General features: G+C 37.1%; 1 protein-coding gene across 1 annotated transcript in view; it reads right to left on the bottom strand.

Annotated features, from left to right (window-relative positions):
* The window catches only part of SLC16A7 (solute carrier family 16 (monocarboxylate transporter), member 7), a 29,902-nt gene extending 14,521 nt beyond the window's left edge, over positions 1–15,381 (bottom strand). Inside the window, exon 1 of the mRNA XM_010289801.1 lies at positions 15,168–15,381. Coding sequence (XP_010288103.1) covers positions 15,168–15,381 — 214 coding nt within the window. The remainder of the gene's footprint in view (positions 1–15,167) is intronic.
* Between the last annotated feature and the right edge of the window lie 4,644 nt (positions 15,382–20,025).

The raw sequence follows: 20,025 nt of genomic DNA, 5'->3' as shown, positions 1-20,025 counted from the left end.
TTCAAACTTTCCTTGTATTTGTGTGCCAGTAACCTTCAGTATCACTGAGTAAAGTGAAGCCCACGCATAGATATTTGCAAAAACTAGTCTTTCAACTTGGAAAAAGGCAAGAAACAACAAAGAATAAAGGAGGGAACAAGCTAATGACAAGATGGAATCAAAGCACCTATAAGAGAGATGCATATAAATAGAGACATTGTAACACCAGGCACATATTTTTCACGAAGTGGCCTGCATGCCTCTGTAACGGGAATAGCTGGAAATAGCAGCAGCACATGATATGTGCATTGCAAACAGTCTTCTCAGGAAAATGTCCTTTTTTTCTCAGAAAACCAATGCAACCAGCTTGTAAGTTAAGCAGTAAATGTCTCGTAGTGTATCAACATGAACATTAGAAAATTCAGTGGCAAATATGAGGTAATTGGAAGAATTAACAGAAGTTTCCTGCAGAAGACAGACAATTAATATTTAAAGCTTAGTATTTAACTGCAATTAACTCCTCAGGACTTCATAGGCTTGCATGAATCTAAATTTAAAACAGCTTTTAAGACCCCAAAAATATATTGGGGATTTCACCTAAACAATATTAGTGTTGACACGCACAATGAACCTGTGCCATTAAAGGTTACTTCCTCAAATGAAAAACCAAACAAGGACTTACCCATTTTTCCTCTCCGGAAATACAGCAAGGGTAATAATACTAATATATGAATATTAGCAAATATCATTCTCTACAGCAGTAGTTAATATGAAGGTATCAATAATAAACTTCACTAATTTATATCCTTTTCAGGGTTTCACCAGGAATTTCAGGAGCCATAACTAAGTATAGAAATGCTCCGATGAAAACATTTAGTGGTTTTCTTCCAGAGGTCTCATCCTTGAAGTATTATCCATTCACCTCAGTGGCTGCTCCTTCTTTCTTTGTGGATGGCTGCAAGTCAAAGACTTATTTCAATTTGGTAATGTCTGTGTTTGAGCACTTGTACTAAAAGAAGCATCACATTTCTGAAAAGATTAAAGTAAATTTTATCTAATATCGCTGCTTATAGGGAATAAAGGAAATTTAATACTAATCTGAAACTACAGGTTCATTTATAGTGATCCAGTATTTCTACTAGTTTTTCTATCTCAAAAATAATCTTACTAAAAAATTGCTATGCCCAGACATAGAAACCAGATATTCACACAAACACATGAACACAAAAAAGACAAAAAAATCCTGCCGCTTTTCCTCATCTGATTGTTTGACTCCTAATGATATAAATGAGTTGTTTCTTCCTGTAATCATCCCATTTATAAGTATTTTTCACCTGGAAATCTGCGAACTGTTCCATTCAAGTACAAAGAATTTGAAAACTTGTAACTGAAGAAGACTTAGTGTTTAATACTTTGTGCCTTGCAAAAGCAGATTACAATTTTTAGCTAAAAACTTGTCTTTACGCCTGCTAGCTGCATGAACCAGATGGCCAAACAGGTTCTGTATGTTCTGCTGTTACAAAAGGAGGACCATTTTCTGTATTGTTGCAGATCATAAAAATGAAAAGAAAGACAGAGGTTACAGTATACCATTATCACAACTAGAATTACAGCAACTTGAAAATAAAAGATATGTTGTTAGTCTCAGAGCTAATTGTTGGAAAGAAAAAAACCCAACCAAAACAAACAGTGCTTGAAAATATTTATTTTAATTCTTCATAGACGTTTTCGTAAACCTTGTTATTAGCTAGTTACAATATTTCCCTTTCTTCCTCTTTGAGAAATGACTGTCTTTTCTACAGATCTGTGTATGCACATATGAACACAATATTCACAAATGTTCATTACTCACCACTTCCTATTTATTATACCCTATTATCATGCATGATTTTTATACTCCTTCATAAAAATCTCTGGCTACTTTCCCTGGAAGCAGAACAATACTTTGTCATTTGGAAGCCTCGCAGACATCGCAGTGTGCAAAAAGTCATAGAAACACTTTCGGAAGACCTTGCACAGGCTATTTAGTTGTTCTTATGAATGCAGGGTGTATTGTGTGCAACTCCAATCATTACATTTTTCAGATAATGCATTCACTGTGAAAAATTCAGCCAACTGCAGTTAAGATTAATATTGTCGTTTGGATTTCTCTGTCTTCTATAAATTGCCCATCATATTAATGTTCATACAATATCCCATTTTTACCCTGCACATCATCCTACAGTTTGTTTTCTTCCAGAAGAATATTATAAGTAACTCAACTTGGAAATGACTCCTTATATATTGTTACAGGCAATAATATTTAATTTCAGAGAAAGCACAAGATACGTGCTTCTTACTAGTTGCTTCTTTATCATACTCCTTTCTGGCCTCAATTTTGCACTGTATAATTAAACTTCAGATTGAAAATACTCAATCTACTACCTATGATGTTTCCGTGGACCACTTACTGTGAATTATGGATCATGAGTGGATCATTAAATCTCATCTACATATTCAGAATATATGTAATGAGAAGTATAAATCTGGATATATTTATAACTTGGAAGTGTCCTGAGAAGTCATTATATTTAGGTCATTGTCAATAACATTTCAAGATCATATACAAATGCTATTTAACACATATGTGTCATTAAGCTTAAAATGTACTTTACTGAAAAATACAGAGAGGGAAGGAAGTGGGAAGAGGGAAGAGGGAGGGGAAGGGAAAAGGAAAGAGGAGGGGAAGGGGATTTATTTGTGTTTCAAGGATATCATACAAAAGGGGAACCGAGCATCCTCATTAGCTTTTGGCACCTAAGGTATTTAGAGTGTAAGTGCAGACAATAGTAGTATATTAATGGGATCATACCAGGTACAGAATTTGCATTTTCCCCAGTATTTTGCAAAAAGGGAGAATGAGAAACTGGGATGGAGGGCAGGAGGAGACACAACTACATTCAGTTGTCAATTAGAAGTGAGAATCCTTGGGGGGTTTGTTCGTGGGTGTTTTCAGACAAGTGAAAAAATAACGTATATATATTGAGAAAATCTGTTTAATTATGTAATGATATGTAAAGGTAACACTGAAGATCTTGTGTTCCAGGTCAAAAAGACTAAAAGCAGCATAAACTGTTAAATGGCTAGAAACACAAATAAAAAATCAAAACTAGAATAACAAAAAGCAAAAACTTATCAAAAGATTATCCTCCTGATCAACAATAGTAACAAGATTTATGTGATGTTTTCTATCTTTCAATGCATTTCTTTATTTCAGCTGTGCCTGAATCAATAGCCGTTATTACACTCTAGAGGAAGCAGAACCTTTGGAGACAACTTAGTGAACAGGTACAAAACTCTGAAAGTGTCCCACAGGTTCAGATCAGAACATTTTCCAATTTACTTAAACTTTAGACAACCCACATTTAACTGCTTTTTAGAAATAATCACCTTCAGAAAAATCATTACTGATTAATCAATAATTTAAGAATTAGTTCTAATCTCTTCTCTCCTCGTTCTTTTTTCTTTGCTTCTCCCTAGCTTTTTACAGCAATATACACATGCCTGAGAGTAACACTCTACCCAGTAGAACTGAAAGAGAAATCAGATACTTTTTTTTAATCTATACATTATCTGAGTGGATTTTAGTTTATCTTTGCATATTCCCATACCCACCTCACATACTTTTTGTCATCAGAGTTGAATTTGTCATCAAGTCGACACTTTTAGATTTCCAGTTACAATGGAAAGAGCTTTACCTGATGGGTCTTTCAAAGTTTTACATGTGTCCTATGTATAGTCACATGCCATTTCTTTTGTGGACTGGATCAACAAATACACTTTCCATGGACTGTAACTGACCAAAACGTGATGGCTTCCTTTAATGAGGGGGAAAGTATGCCTTCCCCTAAGGAAACAATATTTCATAACATATGACCAAATAAGGACTGAAAGAATCATGAAAAATTAGTAGAGGAAGCTTGGGACTTAAGCAGCAGAAAAGGAATATGTTATGAGGGAGTTGGGCAAAGGTCTTTATGGCATTTGTGTTTTGCCTGGACTAGAGAGGAAAGAACATATATAATGTCTATACGCTGTCCTTTCCCCTGTAGCAGCAGAGGATACACCTCTACAGACAAGGTCTTCTGAAAATGGGGGGTGCAGGGGTGGGGACAGTCTAGATCAGGTTTGCTTACGTGAATAGGGAATATTTGAACTCTGCTGCAAAAAGCAACATGGAGTGGCTTTGAGCTACTGCCATCTTATTGCACTTGAAGACAATATTTGTGTGGCTTTTGAACCAGGCATATTTTCTTACCTGGCGTAAAGAAATGAAACAAGCCACCACTGTCAGAAACCTTATTCTCCACCATGTAATATAAAGCAGGTTCCTTCTAATGATTGTGATGCATCATAAATTCAAAATAAATTAGTGCCCATTAAAATATAGGCTTCTCATGATTTGTGTTACTGATGCTGCTTAGACATCATGCATTCCTGGAGCCACCTTTCATCTACTGAGTTATGTTGATATTCTTCAGCCAGAACATATTAAAATAATCCAGTGAAATACACCTGCTTCTGCAAGGATTTAACGTGTGCCTGTGAGGACAATATTGCTTAGGTTTCCTAATGAAAGAATTCTTTTCTTCCCACAGGGGGAACTATGTTTCTTTAGTAAGTTTTAATACATCTTACTGAAAAGCAACTGGTTAGAAAGATGACTGATCTAGGCAATATGTATATCTGAGCACCTTCTCAGGTAGATTTTTTATAACATCAGAGAGCAATGATCCAGAAGAAATTCTATCATATAAATTTGTTCTTGTTTTAATCCCATATGCCACTTCAGCCCTGTTTCTCTGACCATAGGGTCAAGTGCTTTGCACTCAGATTACTGTTTACGTTTGAGCAAGTAAATATGAAAAGCTTCTAAATCACAATGGCCATGGTTTATATAGCCTTGCACACTCTTTACACAGGTATAAAGTAAGATGCTGTGTAAAAGCCAAGAGAATCAATCCCACATGTACTATCTTTGTGACATGCTATTTGATTTTTAAGGAACGATGCATAAAATTAGAACTAGCATTGTATGAAACACTCGTATGCTTTAACATCCATTTTATTCTATGGTGAAATAAAAATTTCAAGTCTCAGAATTTTCAGTTGAATTAACTCTTCAAATAAATCACTCTAAAGTATCTCAAATGTCTTCTTTCCCACAAATAAACAAATTAGAAATATAACTATGCAGCAGTCCTACGATCTAATTCTTCCTCAGCTTTACAAAGTAATTGCAAACATTTTGTTTCACGTCACTCGGTACTGTATTGCATTTCTAAATGTTACCAAACTATCTCTAAAAAAATTGTAGCTCTACAGTTCGTTCATTTAGTATAAGCCAAGTTGCTGGACTGTGTTGCTCATTATTGTATATGCAATGTCACATAACACACACTGGACCTCACCCTGAGATGAATTGCCCCATCACGTTCCAGAAGGTGTAGTCCATCTGCAAGTCCAGTCCATAGGAGAGGTGTTTGTGGGTTTTTTTGTTGAATTTTGAGATTTTCTGTAACTTTCTACAACAAAAATCTGTTAATCAAAAATGATTATCCAGGCCTCAGCCCCATACAACCACCTGTAATGTTGACTACATTCTCTTCTCACGTGAGGATCATACACTTTCAGGTCACTACCTGAAAGTGTTTTGTTACATAGTTTGTTCCTTCAATGAATAATCAGAACAATTACAGTCACGGTGCCTGATTCTCCACTACTCAGTGCACTTTGGAGCACTGGAACTCTATGGAATGCAATAAATTTGAATTAAAGTTAGGAGACTCATACTTAAGGTCAAATTGTACTGCGTCCTTAGATTTTTATTTTTTATTTATGAAACAGAGATAAGGTTACGTACAAGTAAGTCATATTAAAAAGTTTAATCAAATGATTACTTTAATAAAGTAAATAAAGTTCTGCTCAAATACTGTAAATCCTTAAAGCTAATCTTCTAAATTTTATTTTCTTTTAGGGAGAAGACATGAATCATTTATAGATAATATATTTTTAAAGTTGATGTAAATATTAGATCTTAATGAGTGCCTCTGGGAGCACTTAAGTCATTGAAGGTATACTCTCAAGAGATCTTGATGTTAGAAACACCTATACATAAACATATTTGCATAACTATATAAACATGTTTATATGTTGACTTTAAGCAGGTGAAAAATGTATTTTAACTTTGAAGTTGATGAGATCAGTAAAGTATTTAAAATCAAGCAGATGGTGCAGTATTAGCACCATGGTGCCCATACTTGGAGTGGAGTCCCAGGCAGTTATTTTACATGTCTCTGATAAGAGCATAATATCATCAGTGAAAACTGTCATTCATCGCTATGTATATCAATGGAACTGCTGTAAGTTCTTCTACTGTCATCTTTTTTTTTTTTTCTCCAGTGTCACTAGCCAAACTATGACGTTAGAACATTTGGCTGTAAATTCAAAGATGACCTGCAAATTCACCATATGTAGCACATGTCCTAAAGTTCCTTATCAATTATGTAGCTATTTTACTTTAATTCTTTTGTATTATTGCATTTTGCTGGGCAGATGTCCAGATAAACTAACTTACTAACTAACTAACTAACTAGAGAAATTAAAAATCTTATTTCACCATAAGAAATGACAAGCTGCTTCTCACCAGTTTAAAACCTTATGTTCCTTAATTCAATGTTTCATGGTAACAGTTATAGAGTCTTGGTTTCTTATGGATTGAATAGTTCCTGCAAAGACAGTCTTTAATTAAAATATCCAGAAGGAAAATCTATTGCACCTTGTTTATTTACTTGTTGCTCTGAAAATTACAACTATTCTGATTAGGCAAATAACAGATTCAGCTACTTAGTTACACACACTCAAAGCTTGGCAATGTCACAATAAGGAGGGATTAATTTTGCCATTTGGGTATTTGTCAATAATTCAAATAATTTAGAAGACAACTGCTCTTGAAGCTTTTCTGAGTGAAATTTTATTTCCAAGGCCACGGGATTACTCCCCCTTCTAGGGAAGGCCAAACAGGACACCCGCCACCTTCTCTTGTGCCAGTCCTACCTTGAAAGCCATTGCAGAGACCTTGGGAAGTCTTGACATTAAGTTATATTTTATGATGTAGAAAATAGCAAGAAGATAAAAGCTAAGATTCATCTGCAAATCTGGAAGCAGCATGCATGGGACAGGGAAGCTTATTCTTGTAAAAGAAGAAAAAATTTCAGTCAAGCAAGTTCTGTTCCTGGAAAAGCAAAGGAGTCCTCCATGGGAGGCCAGTATGGGTAAGGTTTGTACCATGACAAAATTGGTATTGCCAGCTGATACTGATAGGGAACTGTTTGGGCATCTTGTTACAAAGAGGTTGAAGTGTATTCAACTTTCAAATCATTCACAGAATAGAAGAAAAGATAACAAATCCATAGATTTCTATCAGCTTATAATCAGCTACAGAAGAAGGTAAACTTGGTCAATTATTAGACAAACCAGCCATTCTCCCAGTTGTGGTTTTTTCTTAGGTGGTGATGGATATATGAGAATTACGGGTATGAGGAAAGTCACTGCAAGATTGGAGAAGATTTACAAGCTAATAGGTAATCTTAAAATTACCAGGTATTTTTAATAGTATCAAAACTAGTAAAACTGAGTCAGCGTCACTGAACCATGGGAGAATTACAACCCATGCAACATATAAGAGGAATATTCAAGAAGAAAATCAAACCTTAACCAGAACAAGCTCAAAATCACTATGCATGGGTGCATATCTCTAACAAACAGGAACATTCTTAGATTTCAAGATCTCCAGGGAGAGAAGTATAATGTATTAGTATAGGGCAACAATCATATAGGGTGTCATCACTTCAGATTTGTGCAAGACATCTCAACTCTTCCTCTAGATTCCTTTAGCACTCAAAAGACAGAGAAGTCTTTCAAAAACATGATTCATTTGATATGCTTCAGGCATTCAACTTAGGAGGGGATGAATCAGAAATTCCTATTTTTATTGACTGTCAACAGAAGATGACTAGAGAACTGGTTCAGCCTATGCTGAGGAAGGCTAAACACATGAATCCTATCCATATAATCTCTAGTTACTATTGTTTAAAAGCTGTAAGGGTAGCACTACCTCGTTCAAAGTTTTCTAACAGTCAAAGTGCTTAATGATAAGTGTTTCAAAGCAAGACATAGAAAAAAAACAGTAAAGTGTTGCAAGAAGTGTTTGAACTAGATGAAATCAATATCTTATTTCACAATACAGTCTCTTATTTTGATCACATTCTTTCATTTGCCAAAATTTGTGGAAAAGAAAGGTAAGTTTTTCTTTTGCTTGTATGCACCAACAAAACATGTATTACCTACTAAAGCTGGAGTTGTTTGTGCTCTTTGACATACGTGGTCTTAATAGGATGATATCCTATTAGATGATATCCTGTTAGATGAAAAGGTTCTGACAGATCAAAAACTCTTCGTATGGTACACATGTTTATCTACATGTGTCATATATCTCTGCAAAAATCTTTGAAAATGGTTAGTCAATTAAAAGAGTGTTTAAAGGAATCATAAAAGACAATTTAAAGCCACTTCATTGTTTGATGTCTGTAGTTCTCCTGGCATCAGTATAAACCTGTCATTAAGTCCCTGGTCCACTTACCTCTGTTAACAACTATGGATCTATGTGCCTATCTATCTATGTGTCTACCTATCTACAACAGTAAAAATCTCAGCTGTTGCCATTTGATACTGGCTTAGAATATCTTCTAAACATATCAGCACAACTCTGTTTCCCTTGAATATACCCTTCAAATAAACAAGGGAATAGTTCTTAGACATTCCAAAACAATGGACCAGTAAAATTCTATAATAAGTTCTTTGTAAAGTGCTGGGTTTATTATTTCATTTGAAGTGCTGGTGTGACTACAATGGTATACACAGCGTGAGTAGATAGACTTTTCCTTCCCCACAGTACTTCTCTGGTATCTGCTTAAATATCTCATGAGTCCCAGTTGTGCTAGGCCATTGTTTCATTACCTTTGAATTATGCGACACACATCACAAATACAACCATTGTATGATCCAGTGATATGAAAAACTATATGGGAACTTCTCCAACATTATTAGTACACACAAAATAAGCATTCTTTGGTCAAAGTTTTACAGGGCTCAATGAACATATCAAAGGCTTAAGTTTGTCTCTTGATATCTTTCTTAAACAAGCCCAAAGTTTTAGTCCCTTAGAAAATGTATTTTATGATGCATGGTATTTATTATTGTTTGACTTTGACCCATTACTTGAAACTAAGTAGGAAACAAAAAAGAATCTTCTTTGCAGATAAAAAAGCTGTCAATATTGATTAATTTACTTATAGAAATCCCTGGCTATAAAACCAAATGAACATCAAGACAAATACAAAGCCTTAAATAGGGAGAGTGCTTAACTAATGTTCATCATGCAATCCATGTTGCCTACTTTTATGGAAATGAGAGTGTTTTAATACAGGGCTTGAGATAATTAAATTAGAGTTCCCATCAATATTTCTATGATATGCATCAAATCATTACTAATAACCTATGGTTTGGATACTGAAAGAGCTTGGTAGAAACACAGTGGGAATTCTTCATGTCACATAATCTCTTCTTGACAATTATTCAAAATTAACATAAACATACAATAAAAGACAAAAAAAGCTTATTTCTCTCAGTGGCAGCATGTCCTTAACTTTGACACTGGCTTCCTGAGTGTGGCTCAATAGATCCCAGTAAAAACTGTGTTTCATGAAAACTTGGCAAAATTGGATCCCCACAAGGCACTGAATATTTAACAGTTAGTTCTTATCTGTTCAGCTAAACGTAACAAGTTGCAGAGTAAAAAATCAGCGTGCTCCTGTAGATAGGACAAACCTTTTTGAAAAATTGTATTAAATTATCTACAACATCTCCTTTTTTCATCTTTCTTCCCATGACCATTTTAAAGAGTGTCTTCTAAATGTTAGGGAAGGCCTCTGTGTAAAACAGCCATTGCTACCTCAGGACACTGCCATACACGGTACAGTTTTAGTAAAACTCAAAGCCTTCCAAGAAGTGTCAGAAGTTGCTGTATCACCGTTCAGAGGCTTTATCAGGCTTCCTTAGCATTCAGGTCTTCTTTTAAAAACTGAACTACTGTAAATTTATACTATTTTTGTTACTCTTGATACCTCTTTTTTGTACTTATCTCCATTTATTAGTCAGATTCAAAATGCTCTGTTCTTGTGTCACCTCATTATGACTTCTTTTCTTTTATCTGCAAGTCTCAAATTAACTTGACATAGATGTTTTATATATGTTTTAGGCTAAATGTGAAGTATTCCCTCATGCCCATGAGGCACTCAGAAAGTTGATAAGTTCTGCTTTCAAGGACACTCTAAATGAGGTTATTAAAATTCAACACTTCTTTGCATATTCTGATGGAGAAAAAGCCTTGTCCCTGACAACAAAGGACATAGGTCAATTTAAGAAAGCTTCTCAATCTCCTTATCCATGGCCACTGAATTCCTTGTGCCAGTATTTGTAAAACCAAAATAAGAACATGTTCCAGGAAGGAAGAAAAGCGTAGGAGCCCAGGTCCTGTCCAAAAGTAAAAATCCATAACCATCTGTTGTTTGTGTTACATGGATCTCACAACTGTCATCTCCACTGTGCATGCCATTTCATCTTCACAGCAATATCACCAAAACACCCACTGGGAAAAAAATCACAAATATTTTGAACATACCATATGATATGTTATTTTCCAAAATTAATATTTGACAGAGTCAAAATGAGAACTTGTCTATAGATTACTTCCATGTTGTCACCTGAAAAATCCTTTAAGGGCTTGCTGCTGTTTGGAAATACTTCACCTCAAACTTGAATAACTTAAGAAATACAGAAGAGAGAGGAAGCTACTAAATGCTGAATTTTTTAATTATAAGCGTGTTTTGAAAAATGGTAATGGCCACTACTGACACTTACATAGCATCTTTCTTCAAAAGAGGTACAAAGATTCTTTTTAAATTATTTACTTAGAAATATCATCTGGAATTTAAACGGACCTTTCTTTTTTGAACTTCAGACCAGCAAGACTATCCCACATTTCACAGCTGGGTATGGCTTGAAGGATTTATCAGTCCTCAGCCTCTATAACCCAATGTTACACCCAGAAACATATTTTGGAACAAAAAAACCCAAACAAAACAAAGAAACAAAACCCCAAAGTGAAATTGTCCTTGGAAAAATGACAGAGAAAGAGTTAAGGACAAGTGAGTAAACCAACTGCTTTTCCCCTAAGGAAATCTAAGCCTCAAGGTCAGCTGTGTCTGAAATCACTGGACCTGTCACATGGCTTTCATAGCTGCCACTAAGGCTCCTATCAAACCTACACTGAAAGCAATGAAAACATTTTTACTGGAAACAGATCGAGCTCCGATAAGGAGCTCTCTGATCACCTTCGGCTGTTAACGCTGCGCAAAGTGAGAGGCGAAGTTTTGAAAAAGAGAAGAATGAACTGAGAAAACTTGAGTTCAAATGTATTTGATTTTTTTCTTGAATTCTTTGGTGCTTGTGTGTGTTAGAGCGTACGTATGGCTCTACAAGAACATGAATACATACATGCACACACTTTTAGTATACCCGTGTTCATACACATACAGCAACAGAGGTTGCCCTGTCAGGACAACTCAGCCACTTCCATGTTATCCCAGCTCCTGTCCTCCAGAAACAAAAGTTTGGTGGTCTCAGTCACAGTCCCTTGGGTGCAGGAGTCCATCACAAAACCATCACCCTTAATTTAATACAATTGACAGTCTGCTCGAGAGAGGCAGAAGAAGGAGTTGCCATGGAGACTGAACTATTGCTCTTCTCCAGAGGATGCTTTTTTCAAGCATGAGCTGGACAGGAGAGGCTGTGCAATACCTGTAACCTTGATCACATCACAGGATCTTGCTTTTTGGGATGGCTTTTTAGTAAACTCTAACAAACATCCAGGAGGTGGGTGGAGGGGGAGAGAGCACGAGCTTAAGATGACAAATAAACAAACAAAAATAAAAACCAGCAACAACCAGTATGGAAGTGGATATTATGCCAGATTGAGAGGGGGAACGAGTTTCATATTGATTAGGTTTATCAGATTTGTCACCTCTGCTTAGTGCCTTCCTAACGGGGTGAGTGCTGTGCTTGACCTATTTGCTGGAATTAACCAGGACTGCAGGAGACCATATGGATTGCCAGATGGTGTGCTATAATTTAATGCCATTTATTCTAAGTATGAAGTAAGTGATAAACATAATTAACATTCTTTTAGCTCCTTACTGGACGCCTTTTATTAGTTTCCCTTTTTTTTTTTTTTCTCAGTCATTGAAAGGTAAGTTAATACCTTGTTACCGAAACACAGATGCCAGCTAATTACTGCAAGAGGCTGCAGCCTCCAAAGCAAGGAGCATCTGCACAGACTCTAACTTGTCCACTGACCCTACTGTGATGATTAATAGGTTGAATGCTAAGCTCTAATGAGGATGACAGATCTTAGATGTTTTCAGGTTACCTTAATTAGCAGTACGATGAACAGAGAGTTTATCACAGACGTACGTATCACACTTCATAGTAAACAATACACCTTGTTCTCATGGTCTGAACGTGTATTTCACATTACAGCACATCAAATGCTAAGGAATCAAACCACCTTCAGACAGTAAAAACAATGGAGTGATTTCCTTCTGAAATGTTTTTCCTGATTGCTATTTCATATTCTGCCAGTGATTGTCTAAATGGCCTATTTTTTAGGAAGTGGTTCTAGAGAAGCTATGGCTTCAAAGAGTGTTTATATCAGGCAGGGTCGTCATTCTCAGCATTTTAAAGCCACTAGTCTATAACAAGATAACCAAACAACTTTGCCTACTGTTGCTGTGCTGATAATCTTCATAGTGACTGGGGTAGGTGTTAGCAGAATGAATAGTAAACCATTTTGTAATTTTTAATGTCAATGTACAGGTGAAGTTAGTATACTGGTACTGAATGCTTTGTATTTTACATTAAAGTTGTGCACATTGAACCCTGCAGATAAAAACGACCACAGCTAAACGTCCTGTGATTTGCATCTGTATTGTTAATGAAACTCGGGGGAGCTCTGAGGTGACAGAGACGGCATAAAGAACAGCACCTGCACTATAAAGCAAACCTGCCCTTAGAAAATCTAGCTCCGATTAGAAGAAGTGGTGAAAAAGAGTCCAGGTGAAAAGCCAGAGCATAAGGAAAGCAAAAGCAAACTCCAGCTTTTCAACACCTGTGCTCTTCCCTTGTTCCAGATGGGTCCAGCACTTGTTCAGGGGCCTCCACAGTTACACACGTACACTCCACAGTTACACACATAAGTGCAAATGCTGATGCATCCTAAAGAAGCAACTACATTAGAGGGGACCTGAATGTGACAGAGGACATACCTGCTCTTTTACTCCACTCTTGACTGCATTAGTTCAAGTTACTTCTTCACCTGGTGAATTTGGGTGAATCACTTGGTTATTGTTGCTGGTCCCATAAAATCCTATATGATTCTCTACTAGTATATGAATAATTTATGTTTCTCTACTAGTATATGAATAAAAAAGGGAGCAAAATATCTGAACTGCAAGCTTTTGTTGATATTGACACCGCTTGTCAAGACGGCTTTATAAGGTCTCTGTCTCTGCTCACATTTGAAAAAAGGATCCATTTTCCATCCCATTAACTGAATAATATTTACCTGAGGTGCTTAAGTTAATGCTATGCTGGCTGCAGGTTCATTTTTATAGTCAGAGGGGGAAAAACAGGTACTTAGAGAGAGCAGCTCAGGTAGCCTGAATCCCTCTCTGTAGGCACCTACCTCTCTTCCCTGGCTGCTAAAGCAGCTAGGGTCATTCAGGTGTCAGAATGTAGGCAGTTGAAGTAAGAGATAAAAAATTACCATGCTGAAAACGAGACCTTCTTTCAATAGATTGTTTACTGGACCTGATAATATTGTACTTTACTGTTATGCAGATTCCACTTCTGAAAAATACTGGAGTGATGCTCTTCAGTGATTAATGATATTGAATCTCAGTGTGCTATTGGCACAATGTTTTCCGTTTCTGTGTATATACATTTATACATATGTACATAGACGTACACACACTTATATATAAATGTATGCATTTAGTTTCTCCATCATTGCAAACAGTCTGAGATGTTCCAAGCTGTTACCGCACAACATACAAAGAAAGGGCAATGCTAGATCTACTCCGTGAAATAACTTATTCAGACCTCTGGACTGCCTGAAAAAGTGCTTTGCCTAAGTAGCAGCTAGCTCCCACCAATACTTTAAAAAAATTATTCTGAAGAAATGAAGCAGTCAAGCAGAACTTAACAGTTAGTCTTTGAGGTTGATAGACACAAAACCTGCCAAAGCAGGTTTGACACTTAGTACTTAAACAGGGCTGTATACTTTAAAATCCTTCTTCATCTGTCTTGTTCTTTACTTGCTTGCTCAAAAGAAAAAAGCTATCAGAGAATTTATGTTCACTGTTCATTTCAGTCCCCAGAATAAGATTGTCTGTATCTTAGCTGTCATACAGATGGCATGTATGAAACATGGCTCTTCACCTAAATGGAAAGTAAGATTTTATTTTAGGACAAATAAGGACAAAATATAAAACCCCTGTCTACAAAGGAATACCTGTGCCTGACTAATGAACTCTCATTTCCATAATAATATTCTGTGTTTAAGCTCCATCATCTGATCTACTGACAGATCTCACCAAGGCAGCGGAAACTGAGCAAATGCACTTCCAGCCCCAGGAGAAGTTACTTGGGCATTGCACTGTTGGAAAATGTAGTTCTCAGAAACTGAATTTAGGGCAAAATTGCAAAATAGAATTAGGTAGAGGAAAAAAATGCCCTAAGGGGAAAACAAGAAGGAAGATAATACAAAATGTTTTAAAAGGGAAAGTGAGCATTACTTTAATGATGATGTGGTTACCAATACTCTGTGATAAAGTATGACTAAAAAGAAAAAATGTAATTTGGTAAATGCTTAGGTAATAACAATAAAATCTGGTAGTAATTAACTTTAAATGCTTCAAGACCATAGGGGAAAAAAAAACCTATGATATTTGCAAATTTCACAAATGTCTTACCTCCTGCATACATGACAGCCAACATTATCGATGATATCCAAGCTATCTCACTATATGATGTGTCGAAGATTTCTTGTATTTCTTTGAAGAATACCGTGATGGCTTTGGGGAATGCATAGGAAAATCCAATGGAGATAAAAGCCCCGAAGACCACAACCCATCCCCAACCTCCATCTGGAGGTGGGTACTGTGGTGCTGCTGTTGCTGGTGGCATTTTTGGTCTCTGTCACTTTTCCAATTATGCTGAAAAAGAAGAGAAGAAACAAAGTTTCAAACAGTTTTCCTTTTTTCTTTAACAAACTGCAGTATTCAATCATCATCTGCAGGGATTATAAAGAATCCTCAGAGCAGAGACCGATTTCCAGCTTTCATGAGACCACAGAGTGCAAGTACCTGTTTTTAGAAGCAAAATCTGTTCTGCAAAAAAACTTACGTGACAAGAATATTTGCAATATCCTATTCAGTATGTGGCAACTATTACAAATCACTGATCTCAGTCACTGAAGTTGTATCTGCGATTAGTCACTTATTGGAAAGTGATGTGTTTGTGTGGCTCTACTATCTACAGTGTGGATTTAGCACAGGAATGAAATGGAAAAAAAAATGGAAATTGGTCTTACAGGAAAAAAGTTACAGTAAATTATCACTAAATGCCATTTTGTTAGCAAGATTTACTGGTACCTTAGCAAAATTACCAGTAACAACAGCAAGGAATAAATTCATTACGCAGCTTTTTATCATATGTTGTCATTACCCAATTTTTGACCATTAAATTAAAATTCCCTGTGTAACTATACAATAAATACAAAATATTACAATTCTATATTGTACTCTTTTTTTTTTTTAATTTTCATCTTCATATTAGTTGATGTTGATATTCCTTGCAGGAACAAGATGGTTTTTTGATGGTACTATTTTTGCTGTTTCCACATGTCAAAAGACATCAGGAAGCCTTTCACTAATAACCTCACAAACTTTCCACAGCTATTCTCTAATTTAGAAATTATCATAATAGATGCCACCGGAGTGATATCTTATAAAGGTTCTGAGCAGTGCAACCAACACCAGGCAGCTCAAGAAATCATATGTAATGCACATAAAACTCATAAGGCCTGAAATAAATTTTATACTGTTATAATCATCTTGATACCTAAAAACTTAAGCTTTCTACATTCTGCATAACCTTTTTAGAAAACATGTAGTGGCAAGAATCCATTTTGCAATTCTGAGATTTTTCCACTATAAAATCCCCTTATTATTAAACACAGAGCTGGAGTCCGCTGTGTTCTATTCTGTGTAATCCAGCCTACACAGACAGCATGAACTGAAAACTCCTCTTTCCTCCCCATTTCTTTCTTGGGCATTTAGGCAACTTATTACTCTTGATTGGTCTCCTGCCATACCGGTGTCAAAAGCTGTGGACGATAACAGTGTGTAGGTTGCTCTCATGCTTCTGATTACCAGCAAGTCTCGATGTGATTACTTTGGTGCCACTTACGGCATATTCCAATTTCTGGTAGCAAACTGCATTAGCAGTGGGAGTGATATGATTACCTTAACAAAAACTAAAAAAATGAACTGTGTCAGCTTATATTAATCTCTCTGGGTAGTACCTGGAGTACTTTCAGGCTTAAAGCCATGTAGCACTGTGAGCAATATACACCACAAAAATAGCAAAGTGTTGTTTTTAAGGTTACCTATCACTAGGCGAGTCCTGTGATAGAAACCCACTGTACTTCTGATTCTCTACTTGACCGAGGCTGATAGCAGACATCACCCTGATTCTGGCAGACCTCCAAGGGGAAACGAAATCAACCACTAAAACATCTGGCTTCTCCGCAAGGTTGCAAGAGCCCAGGTAGGTTGGCTTCTGCATCATATCATACAGATGTGCTGCTGGCAGCAATAGATACCTATTGCTCTGTATGCAGTGGATATAAATCTTTTTTGTGTGTGGACGTGCGTCCAGAAAGAACCCCTGGCATGTACCTTGTTTCTGCTTATCCTATTCTCAGCTTAATATTAGTCTGCTGACATACATCAGTGAGGGAAACCTGGGCCTGCCCCTAGAAGTTGGACAAGTAGAGACAATTCTAGTTGCTGAGACTTAACTTTGGCAAAGCAGTTAAACACCAGGTTTTGCTGAATCAGGACCCATTAGAAGGAAGAGTATCTCAGAAAGCCCAGTGTAACTTCAAACACACATAGTGATGACCGATTGCCTTCAAAAGCACAAAAACTCAAATTGGCACGAAAAGCAGAGCCTCATTTCTCTGAACTGAGTCACAGTAAACAACAGTTTGCTATCTGCCCCAGAAAGCTGTTGTTCTGCTCATCTGAGAAAACTTTTCGTTATTGCCTGAAGAAAGGCTACTATTGTTTTCTTACACTTCAAAGGTTTGAGCATATTTGTTTTCATATTTCATATTCATATGACAACACTTCTATCTCTATTATAAATTTTAGAAATGCCACACAACATCAAGGCATTGCTCTCCATAAAATGGAAAGGGGTTATCAATTTATTGAGGAAGCACTCCTTTTCCTAAATATAATACACAACCACTTTGAAAAATTACTGCCACCACATTAGTCAGAAGAATCCTGACGGTTCCTGAATGTCACTAAGGCTTTGGTGCTTTGGAAAGATCCCATTATATCCACTGCTTTACAGCAGCAGAACGGGCGTCACAGTTCAGCGCCTTCCTCCCTGCACAAGCTTCACAGTAAACCAAGGGGCATTAAGGAGACGAGCAAAGGGGCATTGGCTGCTCCTATGCCTCAGCCTAGAGGCAAACTGCTGCAGAGGCCAGTGCACGGCCAGCTTGTGGCCCTGCCGCAGGACCAGGCTGTCCGCTAACCTACGCTAGACATCTAGACATGACACTGCCACAAAGAAGAGCCTGGATCGTTGTATCTCACACCTCCTGTTTATCCCGCAGAGTAGAGTTAATAATAGCTTCCCTGATGTTCCTTTATGATCATGATAGGCAACTTCAGCTCCAGTTAATAAAAGGTGAAAAGGAAAAAAAAAAACATAAATACGTTCGCACCAGGAGGAAGAAAGGATTCGTTTAGTCAGAAACATTAAATCCAACATCTCAAACTTTCCATACCTGCTCAGGAGCTAAAGCAACTTTGTCCTGTAAAATCTGCACTTGATATTCCTGAAACTGAACTCCTCCTAAAGCAGTCTAGCACATTAATATACTGAGCTCTAATCTAAGCCTAACTAGTAAGATGTGGGTAATATAGGTAGTACACAGACAAGTGCAAAATCCATTATCAACCAAAACAAAACAGCATTTTAGATGAGTGTATACATATGCTGACAAGGGAAGAGGCAGAAGAGGGAGGAATGAAGCAGTGACAAGCAAAATGCCTTTTCAGAGCTCTCAGAGCTTATTATGGGCTGTGAAGAATAAAAAGAAAGATGGTAGAAAGCATAAAAATAGGCATGCGTGATGATGTTCACGTGAAGGACAGGATACCAGACCAAAAAAAAAAAAAAAAAAAAAAAAGCAGCACTTGAGTAAATAAAGGTCACCACCAGTGGTTTTCGTCAGTCATATGAATTCCATCATGTGCTTAAAGCCAGCAAGCGAGCACTGCTCGTACCTATGCTTTTATAGGCAAGCAGTGGGTGAGGAATGCTGCCTGCCCTCTGCCCGGGGAAGCAGCAGGGGAAGAGTGACTGAAGCGTGTCCTACGTGAAGCCACCAATCTCCCTTCCCTCCGTCAGATACAGAGACGTCGCTCAGCCTTTCCATACCCTGGGTCAGATTGTGCACAAGGATTTTCTCTTAAGCTCCTTCTAGTTCGCCAGTATAAAGCCCATTTGTGTAAGCATTGAACAAGCACATGGCTTATTGTAGTAAGAGCTGCATGTATCTACTAACAGTAACAGGAGAGAAACAGGGCGAGAGGACACTTCAAATATCTGACATGCAACATTTTTTATTATATAGGTCTCAGCACATTTGAACTTAATTAGGCAAATGGACACCAGTGAATGAAAGAGAGAAGAAAGAAAGAAAGGGAGGGGAGGAGGAAAGGAGGGAGGAAGGAAGGGAAAGGAAGGAAAAAAGGGGAAAAAAGAAAGAGAGAAAGCAGCAAGCAAACAACAAGGTCAAACTAAGAGCAAATGCTACAGACAAATAATGTATCCTGATACCACACACCGTAGACTTCAGTCAGTCATGATCAGCCTGTTCAGCCTGCTCTTGTACCAATGCTTCATTAATATTCTGCAGTTGCCGGCTTGCCAGAATCAGCTATCAATACAACAGCTTGTCAAAGCCTCTTCTGAGAAGGGGTTATGTTGTTCTCTTGTTTACAGAGACTCTGATTTTACTGGGAGTTTTAGTTTTGTTTTTCTGCAAAATTAGAGTACCTGTTTGCTTTTCTGTTTGCATTTTGTCTGCCTTGTCCTCAATGTGCCCCATCACCACTTGACTCAGCAGCCATTTGTCCCAGAATAAAAGAGCCGGTATGTGAAAAATCTGTCCCCAGTTGCTATAGGATAGTAGGAATATTTGGCACATGTGTACTGCGTTCCAGTTCCACACAGTAAGCCAAGGACCACAAAAAACTTTGCAAACTTGAGAAAATTCAGTCTTACAACATCCCTGTGGGGTGACTGAGAAGTATCATCCACTTTCAGACATGGGAAACCAATATAATAACAGGCTAAATAACTTAAGTCTTGTGCCAAATCGGTGGCAGAGCTGGGATGTGGACTAATGTCCAAGTAAGCTGTGAGTTATGACTGAGATTTTTAACTACATGTGTGTTTTAGAAGCTCATTAAGTAGCAGATGCAGATTAACTGTACTGCTTAATACTTGAATTAGGAGCAC

The sequence above is a fragment of the Phaethon lepturus genome, unplaced genomic scaffold (genome assembly GCF_000687285.1).
Source record: "Phaethon lepturus isolate BGI_N335 unplaced genomic scaffold, ASM68728v1 scaffold386, whole genome shotgun sequence".
NCBI classification, from domain to species: Eukaryota; Metazoa; Chordata; class Aves; order Phaethontiformes; family Phaethontidae; genus Phaethon; species Phaethon lepturus.
The sequence above is the reverse complement of the archived record's forward strand: the minus strand, read 5'-3'. Positions and strand labels throughout refer to the sequence as shown.